Source organism: Bufo gargarizans, chromosome 2, assembly GCF_014858855.1.
Source record: "Bufo gargarizans isolate SCDJY-AF-19 chromosome 2, ASM1485885v1, whole genome shotgun sequence".
Classification (NCBI taxonomy): domain Eukaryota; kingdom Metazoa; phylum Chordata; class Amphibia; order Anura; family Bufonidae; genus Bufo; species Bufo gargarizans.
The window spans coordinates 64,609,740-64,634,311 of record NC_058081.1 but is presented as its reverse complement, the minus strand read 5'-3'; the positions used below and the strand labels follow the sequence as shown (position 1 = coordinate 64,634,311).

The 24,572-nt window shown below is 46.2% G+C and overlaps 1 protein-coding gene across 1 annotated transcript in view; it reads left to right on the top strand.

Annotated features, from left to right (window-relative positions):
• The window catches only part of LOC122927331 (A-kinase anchor protein 8-like), a 30,776-nt gene extending 6,433 nt beyond the window's left edge, over positions 1-24,343 (top strand). The window contains exons 2-12 of the mRNA XM_044279062.1: positions 100-232; positions 352-460; positions 1,917-1,986; positions 4,363-4,394; positions 5,952-6,006; positions 6,480-6,540; positions 8,838-9,018; positions 9,107-9,188; positions 18,198-18,328; positions 20,068-20,163; positions 21,885-24,343. Coding sequence (XP_044134997.1) covers positions 100-232; positions 352-460; positions 1,917-1,986; positions 4,363-4,394; positions 5,952-6,006; positions 6,480-6,540; positions 8,838-9,018; positions 9,107-9,188; positions 18,198-18,328; positions 20,068-20,163; positions 21,885-22,241 — 1,307 coding nt within the window. The 3' untranslated portion in view covers positions 22,242-24,343. The remainder of the gene's footprint in view (positions 1-99; positions 233-351; positions 461-1,916; positions 1,987-4,362; positions 4,395-5,951; positions 6,007-6,479; positions 6,541-8,837; positions 9,019-9,106; positions 9,189-18,197; positions 18,329-20,067; positions 20,164-21,884) is intronic.
• Positions 24,344-24,572: the final 229 nt, after the last annotated feature.

Below are 24,572 nucleotides of genomic sequence, written 5' to 3'. Positions count from 1 at the left end.
GTCCTAACCCCCCATAGAGGGATGAAACATCCAAATATATACTTACAAGTAATTGTGTATCTGCTCACGCTCTTTAACCATCTTTTTGCATATACATAGGTCGTCCTGGTTTTAATTTCCCCCGTCCCTGGAACTACCCTGGACCTGTGGTGAACTATGGTCCTCCTTTAGGTGACCCCAGATTCATGCACGGACCTGGGATGGAGCCTCGGAAGTTTCCACCGCACATGAGGTAGCGAATGACAATTTCTCAGCTTGGCATGAAGTCCTAGAGTAAAGTTAAATTGTCTGTGGGGAAAAGCCCCTGACATCAGCATATGTATGACGTGTTGTCGTCCTTTTTCTCTTCAGACCTCCTGTCCGATTTAACCCCCCTCCCTGGGAGCGTCCCAAAAATCCCAACATGCATGGAAATGCCTTTGGTGTTAGGCCGCCACCGTTTGACCCGACACAAATGCAGGTAAGTCAGCGCTCCCTCCTGCCCTGCGGTAGTTGTATAGTTGTCAGTTCCTATACTAATGAGGGCCGCTATATTCATGTAGGTAGTGTATACTGCTGCACTAGTGCACACCAGCAACTTCCAGCATGCTGAAAAGATGCCAGAGACAACATTGTGTATGGGGTTGATCCAGCAGGCTGTGTACCGCTTTTATGCACCTCCCTGCCAGTGCAGTAGAAGTCATCATATCGCACCGTGGTGTCTCAGTATAGTAACATAGTTTATAAGGCCGAAGAAAAACATTTGTCCATCCAGTTTGGCCTCTCATCCTGCAAGTTGTTCCAGAAGAAGGCAAAGACCCCTGTGTGGTAGAATTCAATTTTCCACACGTTAGGGGGAAAAAATTCCTTCCCGACTCCAATCAGGCATCAGAATAACTCCCTGGAACAACGACCCCTCTCTAGTAGCTATAGCCTGTAATATTATTACGCTCCAGAAATACATCCAGGCCCCTCTTGAATTCCTTTATTGTACTCACCATCACCACCTCCTCAGGCAGAGAGCTCCATAGTCTCACTGCTCTTACTGTAAAGAATCCTCCTCTATGTTTGTGTACCAACCTTCTTTCCTCCAGACGCAGAGGATGTCCCCTCGTCACAGTCCTGGGGATAAATAGGTGATGGTAGAGATCTCTGTACTGACCCCTGATATATTTATACATAGCAATTAGATCTCCCCTCAGTCGTCTTTTTTCTAAAGTGAATAACCCTAATGCTGAAAATCTTTCAGGGTCCTGTAGTCCCCCCCCATTCCCCTCCTCTGAACCCTCTCCAGCTCTGCTATGTCTGCCTTGTTCACAGGAGCCCAGAACTGTACACAGTACTCCATGTGTGGTCTGACTGGTGATTTGTAAAATGGTAGGACTATGTTCTCATCACGGGCATCTATGCCCCTTCTGATGCAACCCATTATCTTATTGGCCTTGGCAGCAGCTGCCTGACTCTGGTTTTTACAGTTATTGATGCCTTTGTTTAAAGAGACTGTGCCAACTGCGCAGTAGTATGCCATACACACATTAGAAGCTGGGGCCAAAGCAAGTCATCTGTGGAAATAATGGTGAAGCCATTGAGATTGTGTATTGACAGTGTTCATAGGAGGCACTTAAAGGGTTTTTTCCATCACCTGGTATGGCATATGGCTAGTACACGGTATAAAGTACCCCTGCTTTGTGTAGCAGTATGGAAGGTGGCTCTGGTGAACCCTGCGCGTCCGTGATTACATGGACAGCCGTTCACTTGTAGCAGGTGCTGCCGAGGAAATATTTTTATCGATGCAGATTCCAGGAGCCATTTGAAAAGTGGTTTGTCTTCTGCCAAAAATGACCTGCTTTGCAAGGAGTTAAACGGCAGGATGAATCCTCAAAAGTTGGGGTGTCTACTAATCCTATCCCTGTGTTTGTCTTTCTACCATCTTTTAGTGGAGACCAATGCTTAACCGGAAAAGGAAGTTCTCCACACTCAGGCAGTTTCCCAATATGGAGCAAACAGGTACGTGTCTTGGGGTGGGGGGGGGGGGGCAGCAGAAGAGGATAGCAGCCTCCAGTAAAGAACCAAAAGTTAATACTCGCACTAATTAGACGCATGATGTGACAGGAGCAAATATCTTGACTGCAGCTTACAAGTAGTGGAGCCGCTCATAGCAACTAAGTGGTTTAAAGGGGTTGGCCGAACTAAAATTATTGCAAGGCAACAGAAGGTATTAAAATAATAAAAAAAAAGTAATACTGACTGTCCTGCCCGCCTGTGCTCCAGCACCACTGCCTGGTATGACTACAGGGGTGATGTGCCCGTATATCACTTGTGACTGCTGCAGCCAATCACTGTTTTGTGCCATTTACCACTGGTCAGTGATTGGCTGCAGTGGTCTTGTATACAAACGGCATGGCCGCAGCGGTGCTGGAGCCAATATTGTTTTCAAATACTAGGTATTTTCTGGTTCCTAGTATTTCACTGACAGGTGCAGCTAATAATCCACAGCACCGGGAAGCCACCAGTCAGCCACAAAATTCAGGAGGTGAGGATCCACACAGTGGTAGGCCTTATTCACACATTCAGTGCTGGATCGGTGATTTCTAGTGATGAGCAAAGCAACTACAGTAAAACCACTTTAAAACTTGGATTTTGAATTTTGCGAATTATGGACTTCGGCACATCTGAGCCCGTACATTTTATTACTGTATGGTGACTGATCTCTGTACAGTATTAATCCGAAGCCTGTATGTTCGAAACTTCAGATGTAACATCCGAAACTCACTTTGCCCATCTCTAGTGATTTCCATCAGTATTTTTGAGCCAAAACCTGAAGCATAGCCTAAGAGACAAGGTATTGCTCGAGCCAGTACAAATAAATATGTGCAATACCAGACACAACCTGTTGACAGAAGTGGCGCTGTTTCAGAAAGGCATAGATTTCACCAGAGGTAAAGCTGTAAAAACTGCTAAGTGCTTCTGTCCCTTTGTTTTCTTTCATTGGTGATCTCCAAACATTGGACCCACAAACTTTTGACATGCTAGGAATGCCAGGCTGTTTAACTCTTTAGAAGCCACAGTAAATAGTGACTGTATAGCCTAGGGAGGGGACGTATCGATGCCCAGGTCTACCATAGGCATGCATCTGTTAGGCCATGTTAGAGGCTTGGCTTAAAGGGGTTGTCCCACAAGAAATATTCTACATTTTTCAAACCAACACCTGGATCTCAACACTTTTTGTAATTGCATGTAAATAAAAAGTATAGCTACTCAGTTATTCGATAAAATGTAACTGTACAGCACCACCTGCTGTTTGTTGTTGTTCTTATTTCTCCGTCCTCCTCACTGAGGTGGTCGCGTGCACTGAGTTTGAATCTTCAAATGTCACCAGCCATATCTTCTGTTAGAAGCAGTGGCAGTTACAGGGAAAGTGCTGCAAAGGACACCCCTGAGGTGTTATGGGGAGAGATGCAGCAGATAGGACAAGCACCTGAAGCTGTGCTATGGAGAGAGCTGTAGCAGAAAGGACACACCACCTGAGCTGTTATAGGGAGAGAGCTGTAGCAGAAAGGACACACCATCTGAGCTGTTATAAGGAGAGAGCTGTAGCAGAAAGGACACACCACCTGAGCTGTGCTACGGAGAGGGCTGTAGCAGACATGCCCCCTGAGCTGCCAGTTTGAAATAAATCTAGAGGAGAAATGAATGTGGATATCTCTGGATCCATGTGAGGTACAGGGCTGGTTCTAGCTTTTTTTTTTTTTTTTAAATCCATTATGGCATAACCCCTTTAGGAGATTACTTGTCAGTGTAACATTAAGGCCCCTTTCACATGAGTGAGTTTTCCACGAGGGTGCGATGTGTGAAGTGAATGCATAGCACCTGCACTGAATCCTGACCTAATTAATCATCAGTTCTGCGTTGTGTGAGAATCGCCGCATGTTCTATATTCTGCGTTTTTCACGCACCCCTGGCCCCATAGAAGTGAATGGGGATTCAGTAAAGAATGCATTGCATCTGGATGTAAAAGCATTGCACCCACACGGAAACAACTGAACACAATCGCAGACAAAACTGACTGAACTAACTTGCAAAATGGTGCGAGTTTCACTGAATGCACCCCGAACGCATCCTGACACAATCCGTATTTTGTGTGAAAGAGCAATATACATGCGACCAACCTGTGGGGTAAAGGTCCGAGGTGCTAGGACTGAACGTTACATGTGTATTGGAGTGCCTGTACAATACTGCTGTATTCTATTATAGGACTGCAGACTTCTCATGTCTATGGTCACCTCTTATGTGGCAGAGAACAGTTTTATCAATTGATGTGAATGACAGGGGTGGGGCTGTGACAACCTCTCCTAATGTATACTTTGTCATTACTCAATACAGGTACATATGCCAGCCAGACCTATGTCTATCAAGTAAGTAGCTGGAATGGGGTGTTATTGGGCTCTTCTTGCAATAAACATTTCAGGCATGTATGGAACTGCTCAGACTACATGGGGTCCCATTTTGGAAGTTTAGTTTCAATACTACTCACAGCTGAGGTTTGGCCACATTTGTATTCAGGGAAGGCCATCCTGGGCTATACATGTACACTTATACGTCACTACTATACGGTCCAAGGCCTCATGCACACGACCACCTGTATTTTACAGTCTACAAAAAACGCATCCGCAAAAAAAACGGATGACTTCTGTGTGCATTCTGTATTTTGCGGAACGGAACAGCTGGCCCCAAATAGAACAGTCCTATCCTTGTCCGTAATGTGGACAATAATAGGACACGTTCGATTTTATTTATTAATTTTTTTGCTGCCCAATTGAAGTGAGTGGTTCTGAATATGGGCTGCAAAAAAACCCAACAGAATGGACATGGAAACAAAATACGTTCCTGTGCACGAGCCCTAATAGTAAAACTGACTTTCTTGTCCATCAGAGATCGACTTTCATCTCTTAAACTGCTTTGGGAAAATGAAAGCTGCGTTCTGCTAAATTAATCAACTTTCTATAGTCTTCAGTAAAAATGTCCTACCATTTTGCTTCTGCAGAGTTTGTTTATGCCCTTGACCTAGCTTGTGGTGGTGCTGGATATGACATAAATCTGTCAGATTCTCTCTCTGCTGTCCCCCTCCCTTCTGTTAGATATTGCAGTAGTGGGGGGGCGGATATTGTACATGGCGGTTCAGAGTGTGGAGGGGGCAGAAAGTTACAAGAAGGGCTAGTGCATTTTTTTTTTTTATAATACTTAAATCAAAGGCATCCTTAGTCTTTAAATGGGTTGTCTGTGAATTCAATTTAAATAAAAATACACAAATGGTCCTGACCAAAGTATTATTTCAAGCTTGACTCCTTATACTTAAGACAGTGGAGAAAAGCAGTTGACAATCTGATTAAAGAAGAACGGGTGATGGAGGGCCATAGTAAAAGATTACAAAATGTTGATGAACCATGGAAAAGATGGTTACTTTACGGCTGGATATTTTTTATTTTTTTTGCCTCCCCCTTCCTCCCCCTAAGGGTGGTGGGTGGGAAAAAGGGGATTAAAAATAGCTTATTTTAAGTATAGAAAAATTGTCCGCCTAGCAGTGTTGCTGGTGACATCACCGGCACTGATGGGTGGGCTTTAGCTAAAGCCCGCCCTTCAGTGCCGGTGACGTCACTGGGCTCACTGCTAGGCAGAAGCCTCCAACTAGCTTATCTGATGGAGAGCCTGCTTGTCACCGGATCTCCATATAAAGCCTTTGCCCTGCGCGATTCAGGGGAGCACTGACCCGGACAACCCCTTTTAAGAGTTCAGAACCTATATTTATTGGCGAATATTGGACTGGAAAATTGCTCAAAAAAATTGTATGTGCTGGGGAAGGATACTGGACAATAATCGAGGGGAGACTGTTCTATTGCTGAGTGTATGTAGGTGTGAAGCTTCTTCAGAAGTGTTAGTAAGGGTTGACATTTGTTCATTTTATTCCACAACAGGCCAAAACCCAGAATGGAGATGTGCAGGAACACACGGCTGCTGGGGAGACCAGTGGTAACTACCGTACTTGCATTAGGTTGCCCACATGCGAGAGACCCTGTTGACCGATCACTCGTTTGGTGGACAGCTTTCTCCCGACCCCATACACATGCGTGCTCAGTTCTACATACGTCTAAGGCTCCATTCACACGACCGTATTTTTTTTATCCACATCTGATCTGCATTGTTTGTCGATTGGATGTGGACCCATTCATTTCAAAGGTGCTGCAAAATATGCATCCTTTTTATTCGTTCCGCAGCCCCTCAAAAAAGATAGAACATGTCCTTTTCTTGTCCATTTTGCTGTCAAGAATAGACTTTGTTACAATGGGTCCGCCAAAAAAACCACGATGCAACATAGACGACATCCGTATTTTTTGCGGTGGGCAAAATACATAGTCATGTGAATGCACCCTAATGTGTGTGGCTATCTTCATTGTTGTAATATGTTAATCATTTAATGACTTAAGTCTTGTATCCATTCCTAGATGCCAATTCGTCGAATCAAGAACACAAAAAGGCAGAAGATTCGCACCTTCTGGCAGAGCAGTAAGAACCATAGATAACAGCCCTGTCATTAACATAGAGTAACCATCACCTCTGTATGGGGATGGATGATCGTTACTATGTTGGTTGTATATATGTTTATTCCTATGCAGTTTAGTTGTGTCGGCAGCACATCCCTGCTTACACAGGGCGACCAAACATTTGTCGGGTGTTTAGCCACATATTTACTGAGGGCCGTTATGCTCCTATGAATATTTGTAAATGGGCTCTAATTCAGTTACCCTACTTTTATGATAGATTCATAACCATAAATGTATTGTTGTACGCCGACCAATCTAGTTAATGTTACCAGGGTGGTAGTTTAACTTTTTGACTAGGAGCCAAGGGATTTTATCTTGGGCATTCCCCCTTCCCCCACATAACGTCTGTTCACACTGGATGAATGTGACGAGCACATAACTTTCATCTACATTGCTGGCAGGGTTCACTCTAGCCATTGAGTGGGTGGTTAATGTCATTATAGCTGGTGGTCTAGGGCAGTGAAGGGGCTAATGTCCATATACTGAATGGTCTAGGGCAGTGATGGCTAACCTTGGCACTCCAGCTGTGGTGAAACTACGACTCCCAGCATGTTCCATTTATTTCTACAGAGTTCTGAGAGCAGCCAAGCAAGGGGGGCATCTTGGGAGTTGTAGTTTTACCACAGCTGGAGTGCCAAGGTTAGCCATCACTGGTCTAGTGCATTAAAGCAGTAAATGTCTATATAGCTGGTGATCTATTGCAGTATCCCTGGTGGTCTAGGGCAGTAAAGGGGTTATTCTAAGGATCCTATGGAAGACAGTCTAGGACAGGGATAGCCAACCTGTGGCTCTCCAGCTGTTGTAAAACTACCATTCCCACCATGCCCTGTTGTAGGATGATAGCTGTAGGCAGTCTGGGCATGCTGGGAGTTGTAGTTTTGCAACAGCTGGAGGTTTGCCATCCCTGGTCTAGGAGGAATCGCTTTCCAGCCTCTAGCATTGTTCTGGCTGTAACTTACTCTTTGCATTGATGATATAATGAGTGCAGAGAGGCAATAGAGAGCACTGTGCAGCTGTAACTGCATGGCAGCGCAGTTCTCTTTATGATCTAGAAAAGCTATTCAGAAGTGCTGTGCGTGATCATTAAGGGGCGAGTCGGCATGTGTTGATTGGGGGGGGGGGAATACATGTTTGCACTAAGGGCTCTTGCACACAAACGTTGTGCATCCATTCCCTGCATTGGGGACGTCCATGTGGCGGGCCGGGACGGATCGAGACCCATTCAACTTAAATGGGTCCGTGATCCGTCCGCACCGCAAAAAAAATAGAACAAGTTCTATTTTTTTGCGGTGCGGAGGCACAGACAGACAGACCACGGAAGCACTCCATAGTGCTTCGTGGGTTTCCGATCCGTGCTTCTGTTCCGCATCTCCGTGATTGCGAATCCATTCAAGTTAATGATGCGGAGTGCACACGGGCCGGTGCCCGTGTATTGCGGAACCGCCGTATGCGGGCCGCAAAACGGGCACACAGCGTTCGTGTGCAGAAGGCCTAAGACTGCTAAAGCAAGAGCTGCAGTCTGCTCAGGCTAGTAAGGACCCAACTCTCCATGTGTGCTAAAGAGTCATACAGACAATGATGGTCCAGATAGGACTATGCTTTGAAGAAACGTGGTCTCCTAACTTAATGTATTTATTTCCAACCTTATTACAGTAGTGGAACCCCTTAAACTGTTTCCAGATCTAGTGAACCCTTTAAAGGGAACCGGTCACCATGAAAATGCAATGTAATCTGTAGGCAGCAGGTTATAGAGCAGGAGGAGCTGAGCAGATTGATATATAGGTTTGTGGGAAAAGATTCAGTAAAACTTGAATTTCATGCATTTAAATCCCTGCTCATTCTGGGGTTTGAAGTCCAGGGTGAGGTTCTATCTGTGACTGACAGGCTTCTCTCTCTGTGTATACAAAGATAGCTGTCAATCACTGATAGGACCGCCTCCTGGACTTCAAAGCCCAGAATGTGCAGGAATTTAAATGAATGAAATACAAGTTTTACTGAATCTTTTCTCCCAAAAAATATGAATCTGCTCAGCTCCTCCTGCTCCATAACATGCTGCCTGCAGCTCAAACACCATATTTAACGTAACAGCTTCCCTTTAAGCCTTTCATGCCTCAAAGATGTTTGGTGTGGGAGTGGGTAAAGCTTATTTAATTTTCTTACACTTTCACAGACCATAACGCCAAAAGTAGGTCTCCATATTGACTCCCTTGCTCATCCTATCTAGTTGTAATGCTGCTTGTTGTTTTTTTTTATCATCAGACCCAATGTGAACAGTTATGGATGGCAAGGAGATACCAGCACAATGTTCTCGTGTGTCTTGTGTCAATATTATACCCCGGACGAGAAGCAAATCCAGATACATTTTTTTTCCTGCCAGCACACGGAGATCATAAAACATCTGTCTAATTTCTTTCCGGAAAAAAGAGTGAACTTCCTTAATGTGAGCAAGAAGCCTATGAATAAGTCCTGCAAAGCTTCTCAATCCTTCTAAAGAGGTGCTTTAATTATGTTTTTTTGTATTTTTTTAGGAATACCTTATGTTTAAGAAGAACCAAATGGCCCTGCAGAAAAAGAACAGCAACCTGAAGTCCGTCAAAGACACATTTAAAGGTATGAGAGGATATCCTTGACGGACTCCTGCACAGGAACAGTTTTCCTTTGCTTTTGTTTTCTTCTATGGGGAGAGATTTATTAAAACTGCATAGCAACCAGTCAGATTCCACATTTTCCATACTATACAAGGTATATTTGTATCCACAAGGTCTTCAGGTGGGTGGTTCTTTAAGTTCCTCAGTAGTTACTGAGCAGCTGTTGTCATGAGGAACCTATATAGAAAATAACTCGCAGGCATGGAGCCATTTTCTATATAGGTTTCTGGGTGGCGGACTTTTATGTGCTTGGTGGAGATAGCACAAGCACCATACTTGACATTCCTATAGAAGTGAATGGAGTGGTGGTCATACATGGGCATCACCACTCCATTCCTCTGGTACACTCAAAGACTTCCATTCTCGTGATTGTCAGAGGGGTTCCAGCAGCAGGCCCACCCCCATTTATCGGATACCTACCATCCTTTAAAATAATCGTTTATTAAGGTAGCTGTATTTTTGTAATGCATTTATTTTACCTTTTTATTGCTCCTATCTTCCATTCTGGGCTTTGGTCACATGAACATGTCCGTGCAGCTCTTTCCTATTTCCAGTGATGTTCTGTTCTTGTTTGGGGGCAGTGATAGGGGCGTGGCTATGTAACTAGCTGGGTAGGAGGAGCTATAAACTAGCTGGGTGGTGCTGGCGCAGTGGTAGAGGGAGAAGAGCATCATGGGTTTGGTTGGATACAGCAACAGAAAGTCCTACATACAGGAGGGAAACAAACCAAATGCATTGGTTCACATGATGAAAATGGATCAGGAGAGTCCAAAATTGAAAAAGAAAAAGCACTGGAAAAGCTGCTTACTAGCCTTGTGTGATAAGAGAGCCTCTATGTTTATACCGACTATACGTCAGCCATCAGGTACCCTGGCATATCACACAGAGGATATTCTTTCCTCCTTCCACTCATATATGTCCCTTTACGACCTACCTCCACCCAATGATACGTCTGACCTAGATAACACCCCTAGCTCGCTCCAACACTACATCTCCCATACAGCTTTACCTGCTCTATCGAAAGAACAGACTCAGATTACTTTGAAAGAGCTAGAATCTGTAATATTATTTTCTCGCCCATTTTCCTTGGGGGACACAGACCTTGGGTATAGCTCAGCTCCCTAGGAGGCGTGACACTAAGTAAAACTGTTAAGCCCCTCCTCCATCAGCTATACCCTCAGCCTGGAGATAGAGGCTACCAGTTTTAGCTTAGTGTCCAAGGAGGCAAGACACTCCCTGCTACTGCAGGGCTGTTTTCTCCTTGTTATTTTTACTTTTCTTCTAATTTTGTTATTTTATTTTTTCCTAGGGATACCAGAGACGCATTAGACCTCTCTGCTCTCCCGGGGTTGAGCTGCGCCAGTGCCAACTTATCTGCACTGCTGCCTCCCCCACAGAAGCAATAGGAGGATCTGGGCAGCAATGGCTCCCCTACATCCCGCCAGCTAGGGGGTCGCCCGCACGCCAAGCCCCTCTTCCAGCTTCCTGCCACTGCGGTGCCAGTGGCTGAAGGGGCGACCCTGCTGGAAAGGACTGAGGGTGAAGACGTCGGACGGTGAGATGGCTATTCCAGCCCATACCCCGTCCCTATCTGCAGCATCTACCCCTCTGGGTAAGGGGGGCACCCGTGGTCGCTCATTCTGAGCGCTCATCTGCAGGACAATGCAGCACAGCAGCATCCTCAGCACCCCCACGCCGTTCCCCCCCCACGCTGCTATCTTTCTCCCCCCCCTCCCCCTCATTCGGGGCTGACTCCATTTTTCTCTTCTCTCTCTCCCCCTTCCCGCCGAGAACGGGGGGCGGGGCTTAGCGGTCCCGGCAGGGGGCGGGGCTTACGCGCGCGTCATTTTGGGGGCGGAGCTACGTTCTCCTTCACAGGAGACATTTCAAGCGCTGGAGGGGGCAGAGCTTGTTCCCCGTGCTTTCTGCTGAGGTTTCCCGCGCTTCCTCACTCCTGACAGGAAGCTGGGACACGGTGGGGGACTCTAACCTCCTGTGTACATCGCTCGGCTTCTGTGGGCGCTCTCTGCTGCTCTCTGCTGCTCACTGCTGTTCACTGCTTCTCTGCTGCTGCTGATCTGGGCCATCTCCTGACGTTCTTCTGAGGCACTGGTAGGACAGTTAACCCTCTCCTAACCCTCCTGGTCATAGCTGCTATAACCCTTTGTGGTCTCTATATTAGAGTACAACCACACTTCAGCATGTCAGATCCCACAGGTGCCCCCAAACCCTGGTACTATGCCTGTACCGCCTGTAAGGAACTTTTTCCGCGTGGGCAATCTGAGCCGCATTGCCTTGCATGTCAGGCCCCGGTGCAGGGCCCGCTTCCCGCTGCGCCCCCCGGTGCCTCTGAACCCCCTGACTGGGCTAGGTCTCTGTCTCAGGCGGTGGAAAGCCTTACACACGTAGTGGGCCGTCTCGTGGATAGACCGCCTCTCCCGCAGGCTGCCACAATCCCTGTCGCACCCGCTGGGACTACCGTTTCTGCCGCCCCCACTGGTTCCCTGCCTCCCAGCGAATCTTCCAGGGCCCGGCATACTCAGAAACGTTCAAGGGTTGAGCGCACATCTTCTCCAGATGCTTCGCTCTCTCCGCCATGCGTGCGAGCTCAGTCAAGTCTATCCTCTCAAAGGGATACGCTTTCTGAGGGAGAACTGGCGGATTCGGACGTGGACATGGACTCAGAGCTTCCGTCCAAATTGGCGTCCGCGGTGGGGCATCTTGTCACTAGCATCCGTGATACCTTTCAGCTACACGATGACCCCCCCAGCTCTGAACAGGCCGGCGTGTCCTTTCTCCGCCCCAAACAGGCCTCCAAGGTTTTTCCCATACACGCTGATTTTTCTTCTGTGGTATCCAAGGCTTGGACTCGGCCTAACGTCCGCTTTATTACACCCAAAAAGCTGGACATTTGTTATCCCTTTCCAGCGGATTCTGTGACCACGTGGACATCCCCGCCTAAGGTTGATCCTCCCGTGGCTCGCCTGTCCAAAAGCACTACTATTCCTGTACAGGACGGATCTTCCCTCCAGTCTGTTGAGGACCGTCGTACGGAATCCCTCTCCAAGGCCATATTTACTGCCTCTGGTTCGGCCCTTAGACCGGTCTTTGCCTCCGCCTGGGTTGGCAAAGCGGTCTCTGAATGGGGTTTGCAACTGGAACGGGAGTTAGGGTCGGACGTCCCTGTTCAGGACCTCCGTTCCTTAGCCCAACTAATTGTTCAGGCCGGAAAATTCGTCTGTGAGGCCTCCCTTGATGCGGGTGCCCTCATTGCCCGTTCCTCTGCCCTGGCAGTTTCTGTCAGGAGGGAACTCTGGCTGAAGGTTTGGGCGGCGGACGCCGCTTCCAAACGCTCTTTGGCCGGCCTACCATTCACGGGTTCCCGCCTGTTCGGAACCCGTCTGGACGAACTTATATCAGAGGCCACGGGTGGGAAGAGTACTCACCTCCCCCAGTCCAGGCCAATGGGCGCCCCCCGTGGTCGCGCTGGTTCGTCCCGTTTTCGGTCCTTTCGCAAGCCCACCGGGTCTAGACCCGCGGCCAGTTCTTCTTCCTCTGGCCCAGCCCAGGATAGACGCAAGAAGCCGTTTTTTTTCGGACGCAACCTACCTGGCGCAAGTCCCAGCCTGCACGGGCTCCCACAGGCCAGCAGCCCTCTGCCTGAAGGTGCGCCCCCACCCACCCGGGTGGGGGGCCGCCTTCTCCTATTCAGGAACGTATGGCGGGCCCACATCTCAGACGCATGGGCGCTCGAGATTGTATCTTGCGGATAGAAAATCGAATTTGCGTCCATTCCGCCAGACCGTTTCTTCCGATCCCGTCCTCCGCGAGATCCCGTACGAGTGGCCGCCTTCTTCGCGGCCATTCACTCTCTAATGGACAAGGGTGTCGTCGCCCCCGTGCCTCCGACGGAAAGGTTCAGGGGGTTCTACTCGAACCTCTTTGTGGTTCCCAAGAAGGAAGGCGGAGCTTCCTGGGCGCAGAGGCATCGGGCCTCGGCTGAACAGTTGTGCAAAGCAGCCACTTGGTCCTCTCTGCACACTTTCACAAAGTTCTATAGGGTGCATACGCATGCATCAGCGGATGCTGCGTTGGGCCGCCTGGTTTTGCAGGCAGCGGTTTCCTGATGCTCTGGTGGTGTTCCGCCTTGGGTTTGTGGTCCCTCCCTTCTTGGACTGCTCTTGAACGTCCCAAGGTCTGTGTCCCCCAAGGAAAATGGGCGAGAAAAGGAGATTTTTGTATAACTTACCAGTTAAATCTCTTTCTCGCTCTTCCTTGGGGGACACAGCACCCACCCTTCTGTGTTTGGTTACAGGGTTATGGTCTGGCGCCCCGTTGGGTTGCTGGCTGGTTGTTTCCGTTATTGGTTGTTATCCTTTCACTACTTGGACACGCAACTGGTAGCCTCTATCTCCAGGCTGAGGGTATAGCTGATGGAGGAGGGGCTTAACAGTTTTACTTAGTGTCACGCCTCCTAGGGAGCTGAGCTATACCCAAGGTCTGTGTCCCCCAAGGAAGAGCGAGAAAGAGATTTAACTGGTAAGTTATACAAAAATCTCCTTTTTTTCTCTTCTGGGAGGTAATAGCCCAGACCCAGATGGCTATACGGCCAGGTTTTACAAAATGATGCAGCCTGAACTGCCACCCGTTATGCTAGACACCTTTTAAGTGTTTCAACCACTCAGAATTTCCTCCCTTCCTTCCTACATGTCCACGTGGTAGCGATTCCCAAGGAGGGAAAGGATCCTCAACTATGCTCCAGTTATATACCAATATACCTTATCAATGTCGATGCTAAGATATATGCCAAAGTCCTGGCATGCCGTTTGGGGTGTCTCCTGGGTTCCTTGGTCCACCCGGATCAGGTGGGTTTCGTTCTGGGCAGGGAGGCTCGTGAGAATACATTGAAAACGTTCTCAGTTATCCACCATGCCAAAAACTGGCGCAAACCTCTTATGTTACTGTCTCTATATGCCGAGAAGGTTTTGACCGGGTGGACTGGGGTTTCCTGTGGGCCACCCTGAAACAACTTGGGATGGGGCAGAATATGCTCAGTAGAATACAGACATTGTATCACTCTCCCCGAGCTCGGATACGGGTTAGGCTACTTTCACACTAGCGTTTTCTCTTTCCGTTTCTGAGATCGGTCATGTTCTCTCAGAAGCGGTCCAAAACGGATGCTGTTGTATTATTGTAACGGAAGCGATTTTGCAGATACATGACAGATCTAAAAACGCTAATGTGAAAGTAGCCTTAATTGATCTTTATCAGACCTTTTTACTATTTGCAGTGGTACCAGACAGGGCTGTCCTTTATCTCCTCTCCTGTATGTCCTCACGATGGAACATCTCCTTGTGGTTATACGCCAACATGAAGTCATGCAGGTCTCTATCTTAAATGCTCGGCTCTCGCAGATGATCTTTTGGTTTATATCTCCCAGTAACGACAGTCCCTTCCAGCACTTATTTCGATACTCCAAGAGTTCAGTTCCTATTCCAATTACAAAATTAACTTATCTAAGAGCATGGCACTGAATGTTACCCTAGACGACTCTACAGTCCAAGCCTTACGCTCCCAGTTTGATTTCTCTTGGAAACAGCAAGCGCTCAAGTATCTAGGGGTATTCATCCCGAAGTCCCCTCACAACATTTTTAAATTGAATTATGAACCCCTTCTCAACTGCCTTAAAGGCAACCTCTCTAAATGGGATAGACGGGACTTTTCGTGGCTGGGTAGGATTGACATCTTAAAAATGTGTCCTTCCACATTTACTGTACCTTTTCTATACCATTCATATTTGTTTACCTAAGACCTTCTTTTTCTCACTGTCCAGATTAGGGCTGCATCTAACTATTTGAATAATCGATTAGTTGTCAATAATTTCATCAATTAATCGGGGGGGGGGGGGGGAATTACAAAAAAAGGGGTATATTTTGATTTTACTGGAAAAATTATGTTCAAAGGCCATATTAAAACAAATTGTGGATGACGCGCTGTTATGAGGAGGGGGATCTGTGGATGACACTATATAGCATCTTATGCTATATGTGCCATCCACAGATCCCCCCACCCATAACAGCGCCATCCTATCCACAGATCCTTCTCCCCATAACAGCCCCGGCCCGGCAGTAACTTTAACTTTAAATCACTTTATGAATGAAGCAGGCGGAGCAGGTGCGTCATGTGAGTAAGTGACGTTATGCCGCCGCCCGCTCTACGCTAATTTAAAGTTAAAGTAAACCGCCCGCATAGCAACGAATCGGACGATTATTCGATAACTGGATTAGTTGACAACGAATCCTGTTATCGAATATTATCGATAACTTCGATTAATCATTGCAGCCCTAGTCCAGATTGTTCTCTTATATTTGGGCATTCCGCTCTCCCAGAGTGGCTAGATCCACTCTCATAAGGAGGAGGGGGGTTGGGTCTTCCAGACTTTTCTTAATTTATAGCTTTTACAATGGTTAGGATTCTGGATTGGTTTCACCATGCGGGGAATAAGCTCTAGGTAAAATTGGAACTCTCCCTTTCTCCTACCCCGCTGACGGCTGTCCCATTGATCCGCACCTCGGTTTGGACACCATCTCGGGCAGACAGTCTTCCATTTGTCTGTCAAATACTTGTCACAAATATGCAAGCTTTCTGCCCTCCTCCCCACTGTTTACGAGGGATGGACCATTGACTCCTGTCCTAGGTAATTTTGATTTCATTCCGGCCCTGTCCTCCCCATCCTTCCTTACATTTAGTAGGAGCAAACCAGCTCCTATTTGGGAGATGCTGGGGGGAGCCTCTTTGCAGAGATTCTGGAACCAGGCTCTCATACATCAGCAATCTCCCAGAATGTCTTTTGAATACCATCAGCTGAAGATTTTCTATATATCAAACAAGTCTTCCCTTGCTCTCGACAGTCCTCTGACACCCTTCGAGGAACTTTGTGTCGCTAAGAACTCTGAGGGTGATCTCTGTTATATATGGTCTGGTCCAAGACTATTGGGGGTTGCAACCCCCATCTTTTACATTAGACTGGGAGAAAGAACTTCATCGATCTTTCCCAACAACAGCATGGCATAAGGCCTTCACTCTCTGTCATAAAGTATCCGTCTCATGTAAGGCCTAAGAAATCAACTATAAAGTCCTAACGAGATGGTATAGGGTCCTGGCCCTTCTGCATCGCCTTTTCCGCTCGGTCTCAGACCGCTGCTGGTGTTGTGGACTGGAGGAGTATCTTTCTTACACTTAAAATCTGGGACCCTCATTCCCCCCATGGTGATGGACCTTTCCTATCAGAAGCCTGATTCAGGAGCTGTGGGTGTCTGACCTTTTCTCGGGAACAAACCTCTATGATGATGGGGCGGAGGCACACCACATCTTGCTATGTTATCTATGGAGCTAAAGTGGTACTTACCTTGAGAGGTTCGCCTCTCTAGACTCATCCTCTCTTTGTTTTATCTCTAGACTCTGCTTTGGAGAGACTAGGAGCTACTAATTTGTTATTTTTTCATAGTTTATTTCTTAGTTTCTTTTCTTTCATTGTCCTCTTGCTCTGAGGTTCTTCGCTCCTATTCATGAGACCTGGTTGACAGGTCATTGACAGGTCATTGACATAACAAGGATCACAAGTATTTTTATACTGCAACATGCATACATTGGACAATGTTTCTGTTTGATACCCTATATTGTATATTCTTGTACCTGCTATACTGGTCTTAATAAACATTTGAATGAGGAAAAAGCATTGGCAAGATGTACTTGATGTAGGCAACTACATGAGCAGATCTGTTAAAAACCATAGTAATCTCCGAAAACGCATTTAAGGGTGTTTAAAGAGGAATTCTCGTTACGAAAACCACTGCCCAACCTCTTATTTGGATTAGCTGTAACTCGTGCATATTAGAGACCCCTGCCTTTGGACAGTTGGAGGTTCCTTGTATGGAAATTATACACGTGACTCTGGAGTGCGGCATGATTTCATGCGCACAAGTTTTCCATGGACCTGTTTGTGTGAAACCACATTAGAATGGGAGAATTGGCGATCTGAGTGATTACCATTAAGACTGAGATCGAGGAAAAGGGGATCCTGTGGAGGTCAGCAGCTTATCGATGAAAGGGTAAGAGGAAGAAGTCGAGAGGGGTTCTGACAAACAAGGTGCACAGTCAAGCAAATAGCAGCCAGTTACAACACTAGTGCTCCAACGAACATGTCCGACTGCAGAAATTGTTTCTCAGCACATGTAGGCTATCACAGCTGACAACCAGAAACCAAAAGACAAGGCTCTAGTGGGCAAGAGAGCACAAATCCTGGATCACTGAGTGGAAAAACATCTCCTAGTCAGTTGAACCTGTTACCAGCAGCATGAATCAATCCTCTCTTCCTGGCTGGTGTCTTGAGTTCAGACTGGTGGATGTAGAATAATGGTTTAGGGAATGTGTTCTTGATATACCCGGAGTCCTCTGATACATGTGGATGGACATTTGGACAGCAGGGCTTACTCTAGTATTGTCTTTGGGCCATTTTCAACTTTGTATGGGCAGCAGGGCACTTTCAGCAGGATGGTGCACCATGTCACAAGGGTTGTATAGTCATTGATTGCTTTCAGGAACATGAGAGTTTCACTTCCCTGTCCTTCACAGTCCTGAGATCTTTATCCTGTAAAGCACCTCTGCAACAAAGCAGAAAGGGCTGTTCAGAACATATTGGTACTTCCATGTAATTTGTGACAACTGTGAGATGCTATCCTGTCCTCATGGGCCAGTATTCCTACAGAACGATTTGAACATCTAGTGGGATTTATGCCATGACAAATCACTGCAGTTCTGAAGGCCATAAGAGGTCCAACTTGCTTGTAGATGAAGGTCTCTAATAAAGTACTCATTCAGTGTATGTGGGAGATGTTCACTTTTATGTTTTCAGATCCCTTATCTCTGTGTATTGTTATATGTATTTATTGTATTGTCTTCTCTCTTTCAGGAGTAATCCAGGACCAGTACTTGTCTCGTGTCCAAGCCACATACTGTCAAGCATGTGATGTTTTCATCCCTGATGCCACAGAGCTTCTGAAAACGCACATCAAATCAGATGTCCACAAACAGAATCGCAAGGTACAGACTAACTGGAACACATAAAAATGTGTACATGTGGCAATTTTGTGGCAAAAATTTCTGAAAGTGAGAATTGGGCTGTTTATGCAGCACGTGTATGGATTCTGCAAGCTCCATTCAGATGCATAGGACAGTTGCAAAAATGTCTGCAATAAATTTGCCACATGGGACTATACCCTACCAGATATATATTCGGAATAACCTGTTCCCACTGATAAATAAAGCCCAAACATGTAGAAGATGTGACATTATCGATAGCAACTGGATCTGTTATTATGTGGTAGAGCAAATAGTTTAAAAAATTAGTTTTGAAGGTTACAGATACTGGAACAATGAAGAGGAATTTCCCTTCCCAATTTAAATGGCTTGTTTGGTTAGAGATATTGATGACCTATCCTCAGGATAGGTCTTCCATATCAAATGGTCAGGGTCCGACACCCCCAAAGATAAGCTGTTTGAAGAGAACACGAGCGCTGGGTTCTGTTCACTGTGTACCTGCTCGCCGTCAGTATAGGAGTGGCGGCAGTATAATTACAGCTCCTCCGTCCCAATATTGAGGACATGTCATTTAATATTGAACCCCCCCAGGAGCTGCATGAAATACCAACAGACTCCCTGGTTACAAACACGTATTTGTCACTCTGAAACATTGTGACGTTACAGAAAAAGCGTGGGTTAAAGACAAGCTGAGAAGAGTAATGGGGGGGGGGGGGCGGCTTGTGGCCAGGATTTCCCCGCCTGATTCTGCTTGTTTGTCAGGTCTCTCCCTTGACTCTTCTTTCCACTCCCAGGTCGTCTCTAAGTTTATATGTTCTCTAAAATGCTTTAACCTATGAGACTAAAACCTAGCCATCTGTAACAGGGGGAGCCTGTCGAGATGTCATGCTGCCCCTGGTTCACTTTAACTAGTCTCGTATAACCAGACATATAGTGGAATGGATAAATGGAGTGTGTTATGTCATTGTAGAGAAGCATTATTTTTGCATGAATTAAATGATTGTTTTCGACAAACATATTTTTACAGACTGTGGATTAGGTGGAAGTATTTTATATCGAAGCCATCTTATCTCAGACAAGATTAAAGTGAAAAGTAAAACCTGTGCATAGATTACACAGGATCCAAGATTTACAATAGGTGATATCACTGCTCACCTCCTCCCTTTCCCTGCACAATGACCCCTGCACAGGTCACAGAGCATGCTTGGATGTCATTGGGAAATTACGAATGTTAAGCACGCTTAAACATCATTTGCCAGCAGCAGATCGGCTGTCAGCAGACCACTAGACAACATGGGGATAGGCGATCGCATAACTATCGCTCCTCCCCATGGGCTGGAGGAAATTGCTGCATGTAGTTGCACCGGTCTCCTCCTTTAGCAAGCAGGTGATTGCTGGGAGGTAACGCTTCCCTCCCGACAATCGCTTGCTCAGTCGGCCTCTGTAATACAGGCTTTGGCCAGAGCTTTAATGAGTGTCTGTATAATGTCAGAGATAAGGAACCCATCAGCTTCCTTTCTGATGAAGCCGAGAGAAAATGCAGATTCTGCTAGTAGATAAACTCGAAGCTGTGCAGGGAAAACAGCTCATCATTTTTAATAAAGACCAATTGAAAAAATTATTTTTTAGCTCAAAATGAAATTGCCACCAAAGATGTACATAGCCTTTTAACTGTGAATGTTACACCTGATCATTTCCACCAGATTTTCTCATCTATGTCCTAAACATTGTCTCATCACCAGGTGAGATTCAAAACTGTAAAGGCCAGCAGCCTCGCAACAGCCAAGAATCTTCTGCAGGATAAAGATATTTTGCAGATGCATGTTAAATACATAAAGGTAAGTGATTTATGTGTTCAGCTCTGATATACTCCTGGAGTTGTTGCTGTATGTAGACTGGAGTGCAGCCTGGTTAGTGGAAAGATCTAAGAAGGTTAAAGGACACCTTTAAGATTTGTACCTTTGACACTGGCTGACCTGTTACATGTGCGCTTGGCAGCTGAAGGCATCTGTTGGTCCCATGTTCATATGTGCCTGCATTGCTGAGAAAAATGTTTTATAATATGCAAATGAGCCTCTAGGAGCAACAGGGGTGTTATCGTTACTCCTAGAGGCTCAGCTCTTGCAGGGTCAGGCAATGATCATGTCTGGCCCTGTCAATCAAAGTTCAGAGGATGCAGCAGTTGCAGAGTGATCAGATCCTCTAGGTGTATCGGCAACACCCCCGTTGCTCCTAGAGGCACATTTGCATATAATAAAACATCATTTTTCTCAGCAATGCGGGCACATATGAACATAGGACCAACATGGATGCCTTCAGCTGCCAAGCGCACATGTAACGGGTCAGCCAGCTTCATAGGTAGAAACCTGCTGACAGATGTCCTGTAAATATGGCCAAAACCTATGCAGTAGTTCATGAAAAACTAAATACTAATATTGTGCTTGGCTCGAGATACATTTAAAGCAGCTTGGTACATGCTGGGGTTGTAGTTGTACAAAGTAGGGCAGTGTCCGGCACTCATTGTACTACCTATTATCCATAATTTACTGGCATGTTAGGTCCTACAGTGTAAGAGGGGGAGCAGGTTAGGCCTCTTTCACACTTGCGTTGTCCGGATCCGGCGTGTACTCCACTTGCTCTTCAAAATGCTTTCAGTGTTACTATGTCAGCCAGGACTCTATTAAAGTCCTGGTTGCCATAGTAGGAGCGGGGGAGCGGTATACTTACAGTCCGCGCGGCTCCCGGGGTGCTCCAGAATGACGTCGGAGCGCCCCATGCGCATGGATGACGTGCCATGCGATCACGTCATCCATGCGCGTGGGGCGCCCTGACGTCACTCTGGAGCGCCCCGGGAGCCGCACGGACGGTAAGTATGCTGCTCCCCGCTACACTTTACCATGGCTGCCAGGACTTTAGCGTCTTGGCAGCCATGGTAACCATTCAGAAAAAGCTAAACGTCGGATCCGGCAATGCGCCGAAACAACGTTTAGCTTAAGGCCGGATCCGGATAGAGGCCTTTCAATGGGCATTAATTCCGGATCCGGCCTTGCGGCAAGTCTTCAGGATTTTTGGCCGGAGCAAAAAGCGCAGCATGCTGCGGTATTTTCTCCGGCCAAAAAGCGCTCCGGTCCGGAACTGAAGACATCCTGATGCATCCTGAACGGATTTCTCTCCATTCAGACTGCATTAGGATAAAACTGATCAGGATTCTTCCGGCATAGAGCCCCGACGACGGAACTCTATGCCGGAAGAAAAGAACGCAGGTGTGAAAGAGCCCTTAAATGGACCTACTCGCCACTTACCTGCATATACCCTAATGGGATGTTCACACACAGCGGATAGGCGGCAGGTTTTCTTACACAGGATTGCATTTGTAAAATCGCAGCAATTGACCTGCGGTGCAGATTTGAGCTTTTTTTTTTTTTTTTTTTTTATGCAAGCGGTAAAATCGACAAAAAAATCTACATATACACTGAATTTATGTCCAACGAGGACGTAGCCTAATAGTTATACTGCAGGTGATAGCTGGAAACTTACGTTGCTTGTGTTGTCTTCCTAGGGACAGAATCCCTTTAAGGACTTAACCTGTTCATCGCAGGTAAGCGGCTCGCCTGAAATCCTGGTCCCTGAAGAAGACGATAATGATAACGACGATGATAATGATGGCGATGATGATATCGTTGACGATATTCTTGAGGATACTAATGATGAAGACTCCATTGCCAATGTTGGATATGGTGAAGAGCTTCCTGTTTACGATGATGAGAACACAGACACTGATCTGATGTTTCTTCTCAGTGAGCAAGAGATGATTGAAACTGATCCCATGATCGAGAGAAGCCCATCCATGACTGTGAAAACTGAAGGCAAAGTTAAAGGGGAGGGAGAGGAAGAGGAGGCTGCGGAGGCCCCATGATGTCACTTATTATCTCTTAATGTGAATTCTTATGTTAGTTTATACCAATGTCATCTGAAGCAAGAAATGCCCCATTACTGTAGATCACGAATGTCTGAACCCCTCAGCCATTGCCCCCAACAGTGAGTACAGATGTGCTGCATGCCCCTGTATTTCGGGGTCACTTAAGTGGGTTGTCTATTTCAACAGAAGCCGACTGTGATCTAATGGCTGCCTTCAGCCATACATTACTCTTTATTTGTCCCCGGGAACATGTAGCGTTACATGGTAGCCATTTTATGAGTGGGCAGCTGCGTAATGCATGGGCATGCCGGGGCTGCCATCAGTGCCACTTTTACATAGGACCTGAGGGTTGCAGCTTTGAGACAATCCCTTTAATTAGTTAGTTTCTACTCAGAGACCATTTCTAAATTCTGCTCACAATTGTAAAGATTGATGGTGGCCGATCATTCCTTTAAACTGGAGACACTCCAACCTTCCTGTAAAAGTGTTGTCAAGAATTTAATAAAAAGTGTTTTTGTTTTTTTTAAATGCACTCTTGTCCATGGGTCAGGTGTTAGTATTGCACCTCAGCCCAAAAGCGACTGAGGCTGGGCCGGAATAGTAGGCACAGCCCATGGGATACAGTACTTTTTTTTTTTTTTTTTTTCTAATCCTCGCCTTCCCCTTTAAATGTTGGAATTACAGTATCTAATTAAAGGGATTGTGCCGAGTATAAACAGGATAAGGGGATAGCTAACTGATCAGTGGAGGTGGGACTGCTTGGACCACCACCTATCCCAAGAACGGGGGTCCCCATGTTCCCGTCCCAATGGAGCTGCTGGCCAAATGTGCACCCTGCCGTTTAACTCATTCTTTATGGGACTGCCAGAAATCGCCAAGAGCTGTACTCTATGTCCGGCATTGCCATAGGTAGTGAAAGGATCGGCAGGGCACATGCTCGGCCTGCCAACCCATCAGGACACAAATGTGGGACCCCTGTTCTCGTACGAGCACTTTCTTCTCTTCAAACAGCTGATCAGTAGGGGTGCTGGGAGTCGGACGCCCACCAGTCTGATATTGACCTATCCTAAAGATAGTTCATCAATAGTAAAAAGTTGACAATCGTTATAAGGAGTGGTCTTCTCCTCGTGTCTCCCTTTTATGTACCTTAGTGGGGGTTAACCAGATGGGACAAGTGCTTTGAAGTCACTTCCCCCAGTGTTATAGGGTTTATCCTATGACTAATGTAAAAAATGAAAATCTGACATCATACAGCACATTGACAACCTCTTTCAAACCAGCCCTGTACCGCGCACGGATCCAGAGATCTCCCTATTGCTCTAATAGATTTATATCAAGCTGGCAGCTCAAGGGGAGCATCTTTTCTGCTGCAGCTCGGGAGGGGTGTCATTTCTGCAGGAGCTCAGCTCAGGACGCAGTTGAAGGATGAAACTGAGCATGTGCGGCCATCTCAGTGAGCAGGACAAAGAAATAAGAAACAAACAGCAGGTGGTGCTATGCAGATACATTTTAATAAATAACTCAATGGCTATACAAAATGTTTAATTACATGCAATGTCAAAAGTACTCAGATCCAAATGGTGTGAAAACTGGTAGAATATTTCTTGTGGGACAACCCCTTTAATGGCTCCGTCATGCCCACCTAATTGATCCCCTGTTGGTCTCTGCTTCCTGATTCCTCTCACAGGAAATGTCATTGATTATTTCCTCTTGTGTTGAGTTTGATGAGGAAGCATAGACTGGGAAGTGTCAGAAAGATGGGTATGGATTACTTTATTATTATTTTATCATTCTGAGTCCTAAATATGTAATCGGCCAGGCTACGCCTTTAAGGAGAAATGTCATAAGTTTCATCAGTGGGGCTTGCAGTAGATCTATGACACGGCCATGAACATCGGATCGGGTACAGTGAATGGGTTGTGGCATCTAGTGGCTTTGTGTTCAGATGTTTGTAATTTCAACATATTCTTATACATTTTAGATGTCTCGGCGTAGGTTTATGTAAACTGTATAAAAGCAAAGCAGTCTGTTGCCCATAGCAGCCAATCAGCATAGCAAACCAGAATAAAAGCTGTCCTGTGATTGGTTGCTCTGGGTAACAGTTTTCAAAAATCTTCCCCATTTCTGTTGCTTCGTTTGGTGTTTTTTTTTTTTTTTTTTTCTTCTGTTTAGTTTTTTTTTTTTAGTCTGAAATGTAAATAAATAAGTTGTCTGGTGAAAATGTAGTTATTTTATTCGCTGTGCTATTATAAGCCGATTTTTGCACAGTCTGTTTCCTTGTGTCATGCGCTGCCTCATGTCCTGCACTAAGCAGAACATATGCTGATT